The 19,422-nt window shown below is 37.0% G+C and overlaps 1 protein-coding gene across 3 annotated transcripts in view; it reads left to right on the top strand.

Moving 5' to 3' along the window:
• Ada2a (Transcriptional adapter 2A) overlaps positions 1-19,422 on the top strand; it is a 74,236-nt gene continuing 54,814 nt past the window's right edge. The window contains exons 1-2 of one of the 3 annotated variants that reach the window (XM_085825384.1): positions 1-151; positions 11,995-12,174. In XM_085825384.1, the coding sequence (XP_085681510.1) occupies positions 12,013-12,174 (162 nt within the window). In that variant the 5' untranslated portion in view covers positions 1-151; positions 11,995-12,012. The other 2 variants (XM_085825383.1, XM_035378236.2) reach the window with 2 other exon arrangements.

Raw genomic sequence — 19,422 nt, 5'->3', positions numbered from 1 at the left:
CTATCTTCTCAAATACCGATTAGTCGACAAAAATCTTATGTCAATATTGAAATTGATAAACAGTTATACATATCCTAATTCCGATATCTTTTTTATTTTTGGCAACACTAATTTTGTTTACTTTCGTCCAATGCGGTGAACCAGAAACTGTGTGTGTATAAGTATTACATTTTTTAGAGATTTTCTTAAATATTATAAATATATATAACTTTATTAAATGAAAATGAATTTCGCCTTGTAATTCTTTTTAAAATGCTCTACCAGAGGTCAAAGGACTAAAGCTACATAGCATAGGTACTTTTCCCTGGTTAGATATATGTAGTTGAACAGTATAGTTGTGGAGGAGTTTTGTGATTTTTCCCATGTGTAATGTGACCATACATGCCGAATTTCCCGGGATAGTACCGAATTTTCAGTCCTTGTCCTGATTTTTTACAACTCGTTTTTTGGTCCCGAACTTACAGAATTTGTCCCGAAAAAGCGCAGTGTAAGAACGTAAATGTTTAACGACATATTTAAGTAGCGTAGATTGCAAAATGGAAATTCAAGCGTAAGTTAAGAGACACGCGTCATTACCGGCCGCATAAACGGATGATTCAACATCTAGCGTCTACCTTAGAGAAATTGTAATGGGGGAGTTCTAAGTAAAAATATATTTACGGGTGCCCCTTGGCGATTTTTGGCGGTACATGGACACCGAGTTTATGCAGTTCTTTGACTTGTGACTTTGGCTTTGTGTAACGGCGATTTCTGGCGCAACAATCTACACAAATCCAAAATAGCAAGTCAACCGATTTTCACTTAAAAAAATATCAGAACATTGCACAAACTAGGCATTGCGCACTCCCTGGAATTTGACCCTATACACATCGATCTAGGAAGCACTTCCGCAGAGAACCCGGTAAATGTAAACATTGCCAACTTTGGCGATAATAGTTCAAACCTGGTAACCTAGCTAATTCATCCTATTCGCTTGTGCGAAGGTTGTCGTTGTTCGCATTTGGAGATTTATATTATTCTTCTCTTATTTATTGTTATTTTTTCTGAATTTTTTAACAATGAATAGATAGAAATATTTTTGCATAATTAAAGAAGTTTTCGTCGAAAGATGCCGGTTCTCGGCTCATCAGTTCGGGATCAAAGGAAGACAATATGGCGGGAGGGGTGAATGCTAATTTGTGACATGCTGTTCATGTTATGTTCTTAATTATTAACAGCTGTAAGCATGCAGAGCCATGAGGTTTCCAAATCCTAAAATAATTTTAAAATGTACAAAGTTCTAGTTTTATTAACAATGCTACTGAAGAAAATTTGATTACTGTTGAAGGTTATTTGTATTGTGAAATATATTATGAAAAAGGACAGGTATTTGTTTCAACATAAAATGCTTTAAGCTGTATGCAAGTAACTTAAAAAAAAAAAAATACCGAAAACTATGCAAAATGGATGTATTAAAGGTCATGCATTCATTAATTTATTACATGGGCATGGCTCTTACCAAAATGCATCAATCAACAGGCAAAGTACTTAATGAAAAATGACACTTGTAATAGAAATATTAGTATTCTATATGAATTAGAGAAAATACATATAAGTATAATGTAAACGTAAGTATAAGAATACCAATTTTTATTTTCTAAATGAATTTCTACATCCCGTTATGCTTAATACCATGTTTTCTGTGCTAACTTGAATTTAATACAAATTTATTTTCGTATATCACGTTTAACCTGTTAGTTTTACATCTACATACTTATTATCTGTGAATTTTTACTACCATTGTCTGCTAACTTGAATTTACATACACTAAAAACCACGTTTACGGCTCGCCTCATCGAGGTGAGCTTGGCAAGTAAAAATGCAACGGCGCCAACGGGTTCTCTGCGGATGAAAACCCTCAATCTATATTCACTTAAAAAGTCAAAGGAGCAGGCAACAAAAAATATGTAATCACAATAAACTACATTTTAAATCAAACGATGAAATAATCTAAAAAGTTACTATTCCGTTTTGAGGACCTTAAAAATCGCCAAACTATTGTTGATGCCAGTGCTGCTAAAAATAATTGCGGCAACTCTAATGCAAAGAAGGAAGTATAATAGTAAATGACTATCTAAGATTTTATTGTTTTTATTTAGATGAAAGGTTAATTTCATATATTACTTTTTTATTATAATAATTTATATAAAAAAGGCTAAACATAACTGAATGGAAGCATAAGAGTAAATAACTATTTTAGATTGTGGCGTTCCGACAGATACTTCAACTTCTATTCATGAGATGGCGCCATGTGTAAAATCCAGTTCTTAATTGGAGCAGCAAAGCGACGTCATTACTCACTCAGACTTCTCGAGAGACAACTGTACACGGCGGTAGCATGAACTGTGTTCCGAGCTCTGTGTTGATCTCTGCAATGTAATTTAAATTGTAATTTAGTACTTAAATATGTTCTTTTGTTATAGGAGATTGTCTACTCTTATTTTCTTTAATTATATCATGCATTAAGCACACGACCACCAAAAGTGGTGACCTTTTGACTGAGCACGCTACTGAGAATGGATTTTCAACGACCCTAAGCCACGTGCATCCAAGGCATTCTGAAGAACTGACTAAAAATAACAACGAATATGGACATTAAACGTATGCTACAGCGTACCCCTTCAATTATTTCTAGAAGTATTGATATATATTGCTTGTGTTTTTTTCAAAGTCGTGCATATCATCGCAAGGAGCTTCAGCAAATCATCAATGTGATCTGTTCCATTCCGCTGACTTCGCCAGTCGTGCAATAATTCTTCGATCATTCAAATTTTGTGACAAATGTGATACAATAGGGATTTTCGCTAAATGTGCTACATCAGTAATTTTTCTGCAACGTGCTACGGCAAAATTCTTCCCTCAGTGTTCGAAAGTAGTGAATTTTTTTCCCATCTGCTACAGGAGTGATTTCCTTTTTTCCTTAAAAAAGTGCCTTAGCAGTGTGAAGTGGTGATTTTGTGTGTGCGCAATACAAAATGAATGCATCATTTTTTTTCTCAAATAGGGGTTTCTTTTCAAATGCATTTCGGTAAAATATTATTTGTGTGTGTAATTGCTGACCCTGTATCATTGGTGTGTGTATCGTTATGTAAATTTTTTCTGCATGGTTAAAATATTTATTGTTATCATGGCAAAATATCAATAGTGTATCCTTTTGCTACAATATTTGTGCTGTTAAGTGTTTATTAATTAAAGTGAAAATTATCTATCAGTATGCCCGACGATATTCCACCAGAGCCACAAATCACACGCCTTGCGGTGAAGCCACCGCCTTTCTGGAAAAATAATCCTTCAGTGTGGTTCGCTCAGATCGAAGCACAATTTTCTATCGCTCGCTTTAGTGAGGATTCTACAAAATTCAACCATGTAGTTGCAGCAATTGAGTCTGATATTCTGAATTCAGTGCATGACTTAATTTTCAAACCACCTGATTGTGATAAATACTCCAAACTGAAACAGTGGCTCATTGAAATCTATTCAGAAAGTGAATCTTCAAAAATACGTACTTTACTACAAGTACTTGAACTTGAAGATCAGCGACCTTCATACTTGCTGTCACGAATGCGTGATCTGGCAGGAAGCCATTTTAGTGACGACTTGTTGAAGTCACTATGGCTTTCGCGTTTCCCTAATAACATACAAATAATTCTTGCTGCTTCCAATGAAGATCTAACCCGGTTAGCAGCAATGGCTGACAAAATTAATGAACTTGTTACTCCAGCTTATGTCAGTGCTGCTAATGCTGCACCTTCCAGTTCATCCCTCGAACAACAAGTGGCTGAATTGACCAAAAAAGTATCTGAACTCTCTACAAGTCTTCATGCTTCACGGAGATACAATCGATCAAATCAGAGCCCACGTAATAAATTTCGTGCCCGAAGCAGGAGTCGATCTCGTCACAATACTCGAACACAGTACAAAGAACCCACAAATGGCATATGTTTTTATCATATGAATTTTGGCGCTCAAGCTCGCAAGTGTGCCCCTCCATGCACTTTTGAACAAGCGGGAAACTAAATGGGCAGTCTTCTGCTGGCCAACAGAATGTCCGCCACATTGACAGAATAGTACTGGCTGATCGTTCAACTCAGTTATGTTTTCTAGTAGATACTGGAGCTGACATATCAGTGCTCCCGAGAACTAAAATAAATGTTCACCAACTTAATAAACTTGTACTGTATGCAGCCAATGGTACCCAAATTGCAGCCTACGGCACCAAACTATTGACACTTGATTTAAACTTGCGCCGGACTTTCAACTGGCCTTTTATTATTGCGGATGTAACTCAAGCAATTATTGGTGTCGACTTCGTGACACATTTCCACCTTCTAGTGGATGTCAAGAATAATTGCTTAATTGATGCCACAACTCAGCTGACATCACAGGGCCAAGCTTCTCACATATCGAACGTACCTACCAACATAAGTGTTGTATCGGGCAGCACACGGTTTCATCGGCTATTAGCAGAATTCCCTGACATTTTAAACCCATCCAAATCAGGGCAGCATACTCATTAGCCAGAACTCTTATCATCACATTGAAACACATGGCCCACCTGTATTTTCCAAGCCTCGTCGTCTTTTTCCAGAGATGCTAAAAACTGCTCGCAAAGAATTTGAATTCATGCTAGCACAGGGAACCATTCGCCCATCTAAAAGTCCATGGGCCAGTCCACTTCACATGGTTAAAAAGTCTAATGGTGACTGGCGGCCTTGTGGAGATTATCGTCGACTTAATGCCGTCACAGTCCCTGACAGATATCCAGTCCCACATATCCAAGACTGTACCCATCTTTTTCATGGAACAAACATATTTTCTACCCTCGATCTTGCCAGAGCATATCATCAGATCCCAGTGCATGCTGAAGATGTGCCCAAGACTGCAGTGACTACACCATTTGGTCTCTTTAGGTACTTATATATGCCATTTGGCCTTCGCAATGCTGGCCAAACATTTCAGCGTTTCATACACCAAGTACTGTCTGGCCTCGATTTCTGCATCCCATATTTTGATGATATCCTGGTTGCATCTACAGATGCGGAAGAACATTTTTAACATCTGCATCAGATTTTCACTCGCCTTAAAGATCATGGATTAAAACTAAATCCATCCAAATGTGTACTTGGTCAACCCTCAGTTTCCTTTCTTGGATGTCTTATCACCCAGAATGGAGTCAAACCTTTACCGGAAAGAGTCAAAGCAATTAACGACCTACCTCAGCCCAAAACCATCTCTGAATTGAAGCGTTTTCTAGCAATGTTAAATTTCTACCGACGCTTTCTGCCAAATGGCGCAAAAACACAAGCCTGCCTACATAAGTTTCTGAAGAATAGCAAAAAAAAAAAAAAAAAAACAATCAACGAGCTGTCCCTTGGACTGAATCTGCATCTGCAGCATTCGTGCAATGCAAACACGATCTGGCAAATGCAGCCACACTTTCTTATCACTCATCTAGTGATCAGCTCTCTATAATGGTAGATGCATCTGACACGGCCATAGGAGCAGTGCTTCAAGCCCATACCACTAAAGGACTTTCCCCAATGGCATTCTTCTCCAGAAAACTTACTACTGCAGAAAGGAAATACAGCACATATGACAGGGAGCTACTTGCTGTGTACTGTGCTGTTAAATACTTCTGGCACAACTTGAAAGGACACGACTTCATCATTTTCACCGATCATCGACCATTAACCTTCGCTTTTAGAAAAAACTCTGACTCATGTTCTCCTCGTCAGCTTCGACATCTGGATTTCATCGCCCAGTTTAGTACAGATATCAGATATGTCTCTGGTACTGAAAATTGTGTCGCTGATGCTTTGTCTCTGGTAAACAATATCAACCTCACTACCCCAGATTTCTCTGAAATTGCAAAAGCTCAATTGCATGATGAGGAACTCAAGAACCTAATCTCAAATCCACAAACCTCCCTTCAGTTACAACCGCTGCACATTGATCCAATGCTTAAAATTTACTGTGACATAGAGAACAATAGAATACGTCCCTATATTCCTGTCAATTTTAGACGTGAAGTGTTTAATGCCTTGCACAATTTGGCACATCCGGGAATCCGTGCCACCAAAAAGCTGATCGCAGACAGATTTGTCTGGCCAGCAATGAATCAAGACATCACAGAATGGACTCGTCCATGTATTAGATGTCAACGGTGTAAAGTATCCTGTCACACTCACAGCCCCATTCAACAACTTAACCTTCCAGCAAGACGCTTTGATCATGTGCACTTAGACTTGGTTGGCCCATTGCCTCCTTCAAATGGTTACACTTACCTCCTCACTTGTATTGATCCGTACACAAGATGGCCTGAAGCCATTCCTATTGAAAATATATCCGCCGAAACTGTATCTCGAGCATTCATCTCCCAGTGGCTTTCAAGATTTGGCATGCCTACCACCATCACTACTGACCAAGGCCGACAATTTCAATGTCACTTGTTCGCATCCCTCACCTCTCTTCTTGGCATTCGCCATATTCGCACAACACCATACCATCCATCTGGAAATGGGATGGTGGAACGCTTTCACCGATCTCTCAAACAAGGTCTAAAGTGCCACAGTAGCACAACTGGACAGAAGCCTTACCCCTAGTCTTGCTTGGTCTTCGCACAGCATTCAAAGAAGACATTGGTAGCACTTGTGCTGAAATGTTATATGGTGCAACCCTCCGTCTGCCAGGTGAATTCTTTCACCCAGAATCTACTCCAGTTATCGACCCTCCAACATTCCTTCAACATTTACGTGAGACCATGAGCAATATCTCGCCAACCCCAGCATCTTCGCATAACCAGCCAAGCTATTTTGTACATCCTGCGCTTGAGACATCTTCGCACGTATTCGTGCGCAACGATGCAATTAAGCCAACTTTAACACCTTCATATGATGGTCCATTCAAAGTTGTCAAACGAACACCGAAACATTTCACCATCATCTGTAATGGCAAACAATCAGTGATTGGAATCGATCGTCTCAAACCAGCATTTCTAATGCAAGATCCAACGACTTCCTCATCAACATCACTCCCGGAAGAAAGCTTACATCCCGTTAAAAAGCAACCTAAAACTACCAGATCTGGAAGAAAGGTTAAATTTAACCCAAAGTACTTATAACGTACCGATGGTACTTGGGGGGGGAGTACTGTGGTGTTCTGACAGATACTTCAACTTCTATTCATGAGATGGCGCCACGTGTAAAATCCAGTTCTTAATCGGAGCAGCAAAGCGACGTCATTACTCACTCAGACTTCTCAAGAGACAACTGTACGCGGCGGTAGCATGAACTGTGTTCCGAGCTCTGTGTTGATCTCTGCAATGTAATTTAAATTGTAATTTAGTACTTAATATGTTCTTTTGTTATAGGAGATTGTCTACTCTTATTTTCTTTAATTATATCATGCATTAAGCACACGACCACCAAAAGATCATTATTATAATTTATATAAAAAAAGACTAAACATATTTGAAGGATTCCTGTATAGCTATTTCGCTACCGAGTTATCGCTAAAGCATAATTTCATCTCGTTGGTTGTTCAAAGATAATTTTCTATAATGAATGATGCCTTTTCTTTGGAAAAATTCTTTTGCAGACTTTTCGTGCTAGCCTATTCCCTAAGAAATATAGAACTATTTAGACTTACGCAATTTGAAATCAGCGTGTATGCTAGATTTGGCGCGCTTTTAAATGGGCGCTTTTGCACATACATTTTTGCTGCAATTTTTTTACGGTCCTCAAAACGGAGTAGTACCCATTAAAAAAAAAAAAAAAAAAAAAGGAAATTCATCTCAGCATTACACAAAGGAAATATACATTTACCTTCAAAATTGTAAAAACAACCTTGTATTTAGCGTAAGTATATGGAAACACTCAATCGATTTCGAGGGTCGCTAAAAGTCCCTCCTCATCAGGAGAAAGAAATACCTAGAAAGAAGAAAAATAAAGGGGAAGGAGTCTTAGAAACACATGGTCCTTATCAGCACTGCACGTGGTTGTAACCGGATTTTTAATCAGAGTTGCACTGGCCACCTACTTTTACTGAGCCAGGCTATCTGATCAAACATGTAACACAAAGGACAAGAAAAATGGCGAAGTTAAAAATAGGGAGCGAGGGGCAAATGCACCTTCACGCTCAAAATCTGAACTTCGAATAATGGAAAGCAACCATTGAACGGATTTTTATACCCTCTGGTAGTACCAAACGCGAAGAGGTAACGCCATCTATCGGCAAAAATAACTGAATTAAGATAGTAGAATTTTAAAGCCATTAGGAAGAACTGGATTGGACTTAAAATCATTAACTAAACATGCTAAATCTTTGTGAATATGAAAAGCCTCAAACAATCCAATTCACCTATGGAAGAAGCCTTTTGGATAATTTTTGCAGACCCAAAGTCAAAATTATGGTTAAATGTCCAACTATGATACGCTATTGAAGATTTGTTAATTTTGCCTTTTCTGACATAAGATTCATGTTCCCTGATACAAAACTTTAACGCTCTTTTTTTTTGGCCAATATATCTTAAACCACAGAGACACGATATACTATAAATTCTCCAAGAATTCAAGACAGAAACGCAATATTTTAGAATCGAAGGGGGAATTTTATTAATAGGGGAGAAACCGACTTGAAAATTGAATTTCTGGAGAATCTGTGAATATACATTTACCTTATTTACAAATTTCCCTGTCTTCAGTCAAATAAAATTCCTTAACAGCATCTAAAAACTTCCTAAAACTATCTGAACTAGAATCTGTATACTGGCATTGCCACGTAAATTCATAAAACTAAAAGTTAAAAATATCCTCTATAGTGTAGGTGCACTGTAATGTTTGACCATATGTATTTCCTTCCTACAAACAGGACACTTATAATGGCAACTAAGTAAACCTTTTAGTTACACATCACTCAGTTAATGCTTTTTTCCCTTTCATTCGAAATCATACAGAAACTTCAAATTAATATTACAACATTCAACAATTTTACCGTGTAAACCACAAAATAGCAGTGTACTGAAATTCGTCTCATCATTCAAATTTACCGTAATCACACAACCAATTACATCATAATAGGGTTTTCATAGGATAATATGATACCTTGTTCTTCCAGCCTAGTGATGTCCTTTCGAATAACTAAGGAACGTAATTGTTATCAATTCTTTCTTGCAGTTTTGTTTTTAAATTATTGATTTCATTTAATACTTCTGTAATTGAAATTTTGTCCCCTTCAATAATTTTCACAGCATTGTGAAATAATTGTAAATTGTTGATGAACTGAAGACAAATTTGTGATGTGTCATTTTCAAAAAAAAGGCTGCAATATTCTTGTGATAAAAAGTATAAGCACTTAAATAACTGAAAGCAGTGAATCAGAAATGATTATTCATGTTTTTGTGTCCGTTGAGCGATAGTATTTATGATATTTTATGGGAAACCATATTCAGTCAAAAGTCTTTAATCCGGACATCCATAATCCGGAATGATCTATAATCCGGACCTCAAAGCTACAAACTGTTTGCACATGCCTAATGTGTTTACGCATGCTCGTGTGATGCATAACGGACAGTATAAGCTAAGCTAAAATTATCTAATTATCTATTTCAGTTAATGTTGAAGATTGTGTTGCTCCTTAATCTTTTAATTGGATCTGGCTTACTGTTAGAGCAATTTTATTAAAGTAAGCTTAAACTTTCGATTATGTCAAAAAGAATTTCCGATTCTGTAGCTGCCAAAGGATCTACAAAGCCAAAGCATGTTTCGATGTCCAACAAAGAAAAAGTGGAATTGCTGCAAAAAATGGATAAAGGCATATCCTTTGTTTCTTTAAACATTCCGAAATCTGTTTATCAATTTCCCGCTGCTCTGCAGGGGAGGGGGGAATGTCGCGGCACGCAATGAACTGGAAGTTGATCTGTCAGCACTATCCTTATCTTCAGGGCAGATGTTTTTATTTTATTTGGCTTATAATTCCTCACTAAATGTAGTATTTCATCTCGATGTACTCCGTAGTTGATGATATGATTTAAATCAAATTCCTCTTCATTATAAATATCACAAATACACATCAAATAATTTTCTGGTTGCAATTTTCTAATTTCGACTATGCGTAATGTATGCTTTACGCATGCGCACGGGAAAGAAATGTTTAATAAGGTAAACAAATAAATATGAAGCTTTTTTTTTTTTTTTTTTTTTTTTTTTTTGTAAATTTTGATACCCTTTAGATCATAATTGCTCTTTATTTTATAAATTATGGTTTCATATTTTTAATTTTGTAATTTCTGCATGCCATCTTACCAGATTTAAACTGATGATCTATAATCCGGAATCGTTGAAGCCCTGACAAGTCCAGACTAAAGACTTTTGACTGTAGTTTGTTTTTAACTAAATAATAGGGCTCTTGAATGCATCTAATTTGATAGTACCATTTTCTTCTGGTTTTGCTTCTACATTATTCATGTGTATTGGTTTGAATTAATGAGATTTTATCCATGATTGATGCGTTGCTGAAATAGATTTATCTTCCTTATATAGCGTGGACATTGTTCACTCCTAGTGTCATGATATGGATTATGCCTGTACTAAGTCTTTAGTTTGCTTTTGTGCCGTTTATGCATTTTTTAGTTTCCTCATTACATTCTGCTGATTTGCGTTTATCTGAACCATGCCCTACAATATTTAGTGGTGTGGTTGTAGCCTAAACATTTGATGCATTGTGGGATCGTCAGATACTCCTTAAGTATTCTATAAAGTAAAAGTTGTAAGTTGGCTCCAGTTTTTCATTAGCTTTTTTAATGTTACTGAATCCACTCATGTTCCCTAGTGTTGTCCGTATTTGGCTTTCATTCTTTGGGTTTTAACTAGTATATCTTTTTACATCATCCTTGCCAGTGCCTTTATTCATGTTATATATAATTACTCTTGGATCCAATTTCTCTGAATATTTCATTTCTACCACGTCCTTTTGTTGCTTGTTTTCTTAAATCGTTTCCTGTAGTATTGTCAGGTCATCTTTTTTGGTTACTTCTAAGAGCAATCCTCCCTTGCTAATTTTCTTAGCATCTTCAACTCCTTCCTTCAACTTGGTGTTATTTATATTTTTTTATTATTTTATCTTTTACTTTTTCTGGTGTACTGTTCTGTTTTGGATACAGTAACAGAACATGTGCTTCTCCTGATTGCCTATTTCATGATAGCAATCTGCTATATTGTTCACTGTTTATAATTCAGATCATGATCTAAGGATTTCTGCATAGCATGTGCGCTCTTACATGAGCTCTTGAATAATGTGCTTTAGATTTTGGAACTGAGAAAAAGGCTGAATCAAACTTAACTCAAGTTTAAAAAAATCTGCAAAGGGCACATTTCTTTCATGTTAACATGAATTGCCACTATATTAATTAATTAATTTAAAAAAACCATAAGTAGATATGTTTGAAATGAAAAATTAAAAAGTAGAAGAAATTTCATTTCCTTTAAGTAGTAACAAGTGTGAATGGTGTATAATAATGTGAGATCCTTTAGGTTTTTCGAAGCTGCAAGGGTTTAACATTTTTCAAGTCTTTACTGCTGGCCCCCATGCATATGGTGGATTGAATTATTGCTTATTAATTCTTATGCCCATGTTATTCTTAAACTGAAACAGGTGCTGAATAATATAAAGCTCAACCTGTATATCATGGAAAATACAGGGTTTCTGATGTTTTAAATAATATTAGGTGAATCAAATAGTAGCTAGATACCCTTATGTATGTGGTTGCTATCTCATATTTGATTTAGAAACTTAATTAAGTTACATTTTTCAGGAGGAATTAAGAATGTTTTCATAAAAAATAAGCACTCTTTAAGAAGTTAAAGGCCTTTTTTTTTAAACTATAATAAGTTTTAACTGTTGTTAGGGTTTTTTTTTATTCTGCTTTATCATGCTTCATTAATTTTAATTATATTTCAGTTACTTTTAATCATCATTATGGGAGAAGCACTGGCTTGTCCTATATGTGGAATTTTTTTAATTGAACCATATGTGCGATGTGCAAAATGCAAGAATCCAACTCGTTCCTTTTGCCTCCAGTGTTTTGCCAAAGGACGTGAATATGAAAGTCATCGAAATAATCATCCATATACTATAGTGGTAAGTATGTGCTTGATGTGTATTGATAATTTATCTTTTTCCTAGTTTTTGCTTTCTATTTTCATTGCAGCGTATTTGCGTTTTTAATGAGTAATAACATCGAAACATGCTTCTGAGTTGTTTTTTTATTATTATTTTTTTTTTATTTTGTGGTTTCAGATATTTTATATTATCAGGTTCAATGTTCCTTCTAACCTTCTTCGGGAACATACAAGGACCTGACTCGGAACAGAGAGCTTACTAAAGCTATGTTCACTAATTGTAGTAAGTAGACAGGATACAGACGAAGGGTATACAAAACCCTTTATTTTTCTCTATATACAATGACTTCCGTACTTTGGAATACAATGACCCTCCACTCGGGGTCTAACGTAAAAAAGTATAAAAAATAAAACTAAACTCTAATTTAACTTTAGAATAATACACGTGGAAGATTGGCCTTATAATAACAGGAAGCGTATGTAGCACAGAGACTGTGAACACTACAATACATTTAATTTATCAAGAGGATTAAAACCTCTGGCCTGGAAGGCAAATAGCAACTGCGTAACTTCTAAGGTAAGCTGCCTGCTTCGAATTCACTGCTTCCTCTCTTTCGCTTGGCAAAAAGGCCACACTTAAATACTTGGTGTTCGCCAGACAAACTTTGCATAAAAACCTTCACGCTTATAATTCTGGCCGGAAGTAGAAAATAAGAAGTGATAGTAAAGATTTAAAATAAAATAAACGTTAGTAAAACTTAAGATCCTTACATACTTCCCGCCAGAGTTAATTAGTTTGAAACTGAGGTCTAAAACGACCTTGTTGAAAACTTTTAGCTCTAGAATCTAACGCGAGGCCAATCTTTTACAAACATTTCTCACTAGAAACTAGAAATTAAAAAAAAAATTTGTTTTACAATAGCAGCTCCATGGACCACCAATTTTTCATCCGTACTGCATCTAAACAGGAGCTTTTATTCAAATCTGGTTCCTTCCAGAGATCTGGAAGGAAAACTAGTTTAATGAAATGTTACACAATGAAATGGCAAGTAACATGCATATTTATATTTCTCTTAACATTCTTATTTCATTCATGACTATTTTAATTATCTCTCCCCGTGCTCTCTGACATGTGTTGTAAAAGAACACCAAACACGAATGTGTTTATGTATACGTGTGCCACACTTCCTCCTACAATCAAAACACTACTAACGTGTTAAAATTCAACATAACGAGACCTCTTAACACACCCTACTTTCAACTCTAAATCCTGAGATACTATTCTAAAAGTGGCTAACTCTAAAGTGTAGCGTCAGAGAGCCTAACTACATCATTCAACCTTTAACACATATTCGCCCTGGTTTAATCTTTACAGTCACACGAATAACAAATTTTTAACATTACTTTCACTTTTACCATATCACGGTATTTCTTAACATTTAAAATAACAGTTCACATGTATATAAGAACATATCAACATGCCGTTAATTTTACACATTTGAAAACATACATTAGTAGTACATTGTTAACTTCTATTCTTTTCAAAGCAAGTGCCAATTCTTTCTACATTGAAATAATACTACATTTCAAAAAGTCTTTCAGACTAAAACTTCTTTCTTGCTAGAATGTTTTAAATAAAATTTATACAATAATTTTTTACAATATTTAAGTCTTTACACAACGCTATTATACATCAACTTTAGTTTTACGCACGAGTAATTTAAAAACATAATACGAAAATCGGTCACAACTCATTTCTCGCCCTTTTGGCGATAAAGGTAGACCTCGCATGAGGTAAAACTTCTTGAAATCTGCCACTTGCAGTAAGAATGAAAGATTAACTTAAGTTTGCAAGGTAACATAAAATTTTACTTATCTTTGTAATATTCGGACATCCTTTTCTGGGCCCAGTCTTTAAAGTTACTGCAGATAGTAGCTTGGTTTATCCTCCTTCTTGTACGGGCTCGCCCTTCAGTGCTTTCCTCTGGAAGCTTCCTTTTTTCACCAGTACGGCCACCCTTGAATACTTTCCTTTTCTCCTCTGCTTGTGGTCTTTGCCGTTTGATGGCAGCTGGTCTTGGCGGAACTGGGAAACTTCTGTCGTGATCCTGCTTGGACCTCGTTGTTGGCCGTTCAAATTTTTCTTGTACTTTTTCCTCCGCCGCTGATGGCCCTTCCGCAGTTCGGCGACTTTTGCTGCGGAGAGTTCTGTCGGATGAGTAGATCTTCCGTTTTAAAGCCGGGTTATAGTTGCCGTCATTTCTCCTGGTCCTCTTCACATACGTCGTCCTTCTCCCTTCTTCATTCTGGGGGTGTTCGTGAACTCTGTTTTCTGGACGGTGGATCGGCTTCTTTTTCTTGTTACCTTCCATTTTTCCGCGGGGCAATTTTCTTTTCACTTGCTTCTGTCTCTCATTGGCTTGCCCTTGTACTTGTCGTTTTTTCACCTCTGGAACTTGTACCTGCGGTGTCTGCCGTGCCAGATCCTGCAAAAGATCTGAAAAGATTTGCATTTTATTACGATCGAAGTAGGGCTTGATTTGATCAATGTTTGCGGAACAGGTTTCACCATTTCTCGCTTTTAACACTACAACAGCGTGAGTTATTTTTTCTATAACATATGGTCCTTCAAATCGTGGAAAAAATTTGGCAGTTTTATCTTCTGGTTCTGAAGAAAGTGAATGCTTAATTTTTAAAACTTCATCCCCTACTTTATAAGTTACTCCCCGTCGTTTCAAATCATAATATAATTTCTGTTTTCTTTGTGCTACTTCCGTATTCTTTTTTGCTTCTTTTATTAGTTTTTCTATATCACCCATTTTAAATTCTGGGGCTCTTTGTTGCACATAAAATAGTTTATCTAACGGTGTTATAATCTTTCTGCCTAGAAATAACTCAGCAGGAGTTTTGCCCGTTGTATCATGTTTTGCGGTCCTAAGGGCGAAAGCAAATTCATTGACATAGTTATCCCAGCTTTTATGAAAATTTTTAACATAACTACGGATAATTTTCACTATATTTCTGTTGACCCGTTCTGCTATATTTGATTGCGGCCGATACGGGACCATTTTTAAATGACGTATGCCCAGTTTTTGGCACATGTCTTCAAATATATTACTTACAAATTGAGGACCATTATCCGATATAACTTTTAGGGGCGCCCCGTATTTTAAAATATATTTATTTAAAATAGAATCGGTAACCAATTTCGCGGAGGCTCATTTTAAGGGAACAATTTCGGTCCATTTACTAAAATGATCAACCATAACAAGGAGATAGCGACTTTTATTTAACTGACTTTTTGGGAAAGGGCCCAATAAATCGATGCCAATTATTTCATTTGGAAATTCGGATTTAATACTATTTAGAAACCCAGCCGGGTGGAAATTAATATAATTAACGGCTTGACATGTTGGGCAGGACTGGACATACGCCCTTGTTAACTTTTGCAGTTCAGGAAAGTAGACTGCCTCGTGTACGCGTTGGATAGTTTTTCGAATACCAGCATGAGAAGCTAAAGGGCTGTCATGGAGCTCATGAAGGATATTTAATCTAAGACTAGCTGGGATAACAGGTCGAAATTCGTTGTTGGAATTCGTAGTTTTTGTGTAGAATAATAGACCATGTATTAGTTCGTAATGGGCCGCCCTATTTCTTATCGCCACAATATCTTGGTGGCTAAAATTTTCAGGATCCTTTAAATACTCATAAATACTTCCAAACTCAGGATCCTTACCCAGTTCTGTTATTACAGTTTCTCGGGAATTTATTGTACACGCTGTAAGCATTGCAACTTTTTTGGTATTACCCTGTTCGTCTAATTTAATTCGTGATAGGGCATCTGCTACGATATTTTCCTTTCCGGGAGTATGCTTGATTACCAGATTATATTCTTGCAGCTTGAGTGCCCATCTTATTAACCTTGGGGATAAATTTTTTCCTGAGTACAATCTAGTTACCGCTGCATGATCAGAGTATACTGTTATCGGCGCCTTTCCAAAATAGACTCGGAACTTTTGCACTGCTAACAGAACTGCAAGTGCCTCTCTCTCGGTCGCGGAATAGTTTCTTTGTGTTTGATTTAAAGTTCAGCTAAAAAATGCCACGGGCTGCTGATTTTGCGAAAGTACCGCTCCTACCGCATAATCCGAAGCATCCGCTGAAATTTCTAAATTTTCATCCTTTTCAGGAAATTTTAACACAGGGGCTTGCGTTAATGCTTGTTTTAATTTTTCGAAAGCACTATTGGCTTCGGCCATCCACAAGAATCTTGCCTTTTTCCTTTTTAATTTTAACAATGGCTCAGCGATAGCTGCAAAATCTTTTATAAAGGACCTATAATATGAACAAAGTCCTAGAAAAGAAGAGAGCTTCTTTGCCGTGTTTGGAGTCGGATACTTTTGTACAGCGATTATTTTTGATTCATCTGTCTCGATCCCTTTTTGAGATATTTTGTAACCTAAATATTTTAATTCAGGGGCTGCAAATTTGCACTTTTCGACATTAACTTTTAGACCGGCCTCATTTAATAAAGAAAACACCTGTCTTAAATCCTGTACATGTTGGTCTAGATTATCACTAGTAATAATGATATCATCTAAATAGATAAATGTGGACTTTCCAAGAACAGGTCTTAACACAATGTCCATGCATCGCTGAAATGTTGCTGGGGCCCCTGAAAGGCCAAACGGCATACGCAAAAATGCATAAGTGCCAGACTTGGTTATAAAAGCAGTCTTAGGCACGTCCTCAGGCCTCACCCCTATTTGAAAATAACCAGTCGTTACGTCTAAAGTCGTCATAAATTTGGTTGATTTTATGTTCCTTAAAATTTCTTCTATGATCGGCAACGGATATACCGGATATTTCATTATGGAATTTAATTTACGGTAATCAATAGCGAATCTCCACCTTTTTGGATGCTCCAAAGGATAATCATTATTTTTCTTACATAAAACCACCGGGCTAGCATAACTACTTGAGATGGGCGTTATGATCTTTTTACGTAGCATATCGGTAATATGCCATTTTATAATTTTTTCCTTATTCTTATCATACCGGTATGGTTTTTGACGAACTGGCAATGCATCTCCGGTGTCAATACTATGGTTAGTAACCTGAGTAAATCCTGGAATATCACTAAATAACGAAGCAAATTCACTTACCACTTGTCGGATTCTATCTTGCTCGTCATTAGGCAGGTGGTCAAGATTTAACCTTGGCGGTTCAACCTTTTCTACACGCACTGGTTTCATTGTCAGCTTAAGGGTTGCTTCATTAAAATCCAGTGTAGCTTGTGCGCCTGAAAGAAAGTCTATTCCTAAGATCAAATGTGCTTGCAGATTCTTTACTATAAAAAACATAACCTTTACTTGTTCGTCCTTGATACGGATGTATAGCGGTAATTTACCTATGCACTTACATCTTTCTCCTTGCGCAGCTAACACTGTCGTATTATCCGAATTATATATGCGATATTTACGAAAATACTTCCTAAAAAAATCTTGCCACACAGGAACACTGCGCGCCTGTATCCAGGAGTGCGGTGGCCGGGATATTATTCACCAAGACTTCAATCTTCGGAAGAGTCAAATTTTTCACCATTACTGTATTTAACTTGTAGGAAGAGGGGTTTTCGTGGCCTTCGGATTTCCGCACCCTCTCGCGAGCAGAAATCCGTTTTAGTTTAAATTATTTTTCCTTTCCGTGCTTTCCTTCTTTTTCCCCTGGCCTTGAGACTTTTTTCCTGGGTTGCTATTGAACTGTCGACGTTCGCCGGCTGTTTTTGAATGCTCGGGTTTCCTTGCCCACTGATTCGCTTTTTCTCCGTAGCCGTATGCTTGAGTTTGCTGTAGTCTTGGTGTACCAAATTGGTTTCGCTGTTGATATTGGCGTCTTCTTTCGACGTCCGCCGTTCTTCTACTTTCAAACTGGATTGCTAGCTCAAATAACTTTTCCAGTGTAGTCGGATTTCTTAATTCAATAAAGTCTTGCACTTGGGGTAGTAACCTCGGCAAAATCACTTGAATTATTTCAGGATCCGGACGGTTTCCATACAAGAGCTTGAAAACGTGAATTTTTCTTAAAATAAAGCTCGAGAGGTTTTCGATTCTTTGTTGATATATACTAAAAAGTTTGGTTTCTAATTTCGCACGATCCCTTATAACAGGGAAGGCTTTTAGTAGGGCAGTCTTGAAATTTTCGTAAGTATAGGTGGGACTTCCTGCTTGACCCAAGAGACTTCTGCCGATACATTTGAACCAGTTAAGCGCTTGGCCCCTCAAAGCGCTGGTAGCTAAGGTAACTTTTTGAAACTCGTGCACAGGGTAGAGCATGAAGTGGTCATCCAATTTTTCCAAAAAACTGGTTACCGGTGAGTTTCCATTAAACGTTGCTTCTGGTTTCATCGAAGTGCGCATGGTCTGGACGATGTAACCGAATCCTTCCATGGCGGCAGCTGGCATTTCTGGATTCTGAGCCGTTTCTGCAGGCAGCACAGGTTCTTCTTGAAACTCGGCCATGGTTATTCTTCTTCGTTGGGCGCCACTCTCAGGTTCAATGTTCCTTCTAACCTTCTTCGGGAACATACAAGGACCTGACTAGGAACAGAGAGCTTACTAAAGCTATGTTCACTAATTGTAGTAAGTAGACAGGATACAGACGAAGGGTATACAAAACCCTTTATTTTTCTCTATATACAATGACTTCCGTACTTCGGAATACAATGACCCGCCACTCGGGGTCTAATGTAAAAAAGTATAAAAAATAAAACTAAACTCTAATTTAACTTTAGAATAATACACGTGGAAGATTGGCCTTATAATAACAGGAAGCGTATGTAGCACAGAGACTGTGAACACTACAATACGTTTAATTTATCAAGAGGATTAAAACCTCTGGCCTGGAAGGCAAATAGCAACTGCGTAACTTCTAAGGTAAGCGGCCTGCTTCGAACTCACTGCTTCCTCTCTTTCGCTTGGCAAAAAGGCCACACTTAAATACTTGGCGTTCGCCAGACAAACTTTGCATAAAAACCTTCACGCTTATAATTCTGGCCGGAAGTAGAAAATAAGAAGTGATAGTAAAGATTTAAAATAAAATAAACGTTAGTAAAACTTAAGATCCTTACAATATTAGTATCACTTTCATTTGTTTTATTATTAATACTTGTGTGTTAGCACAACCACCTTGGTGCAGTTTTGCAATTTTTTACAGAAATAAAGGTGATTTTGTGAATTTAATTTGCAACTTACAATGGATACTACCT

The sequence above is a fragment of the Stegodyphus dumicola genome, chromosome 10 (genome assembly GCF_044657685.1).
Source record: "Stegodyphus dumicola isolate Sdum_Otavi_A_Nest chromosome 10, ASM4465768v1".
NCBI classification, from domain to species: domain Eukaryota; kingdom Metazoa; phylum Arthropoda; class Arachnida; order Araneae; family Eresidae; genus Stegodyphus; species Stegodyphus dumicola.
Note: the sequence above shows the minus strand (reverse complement) of the source record. Positions and strands in the feature narration are given on the sequence as shown.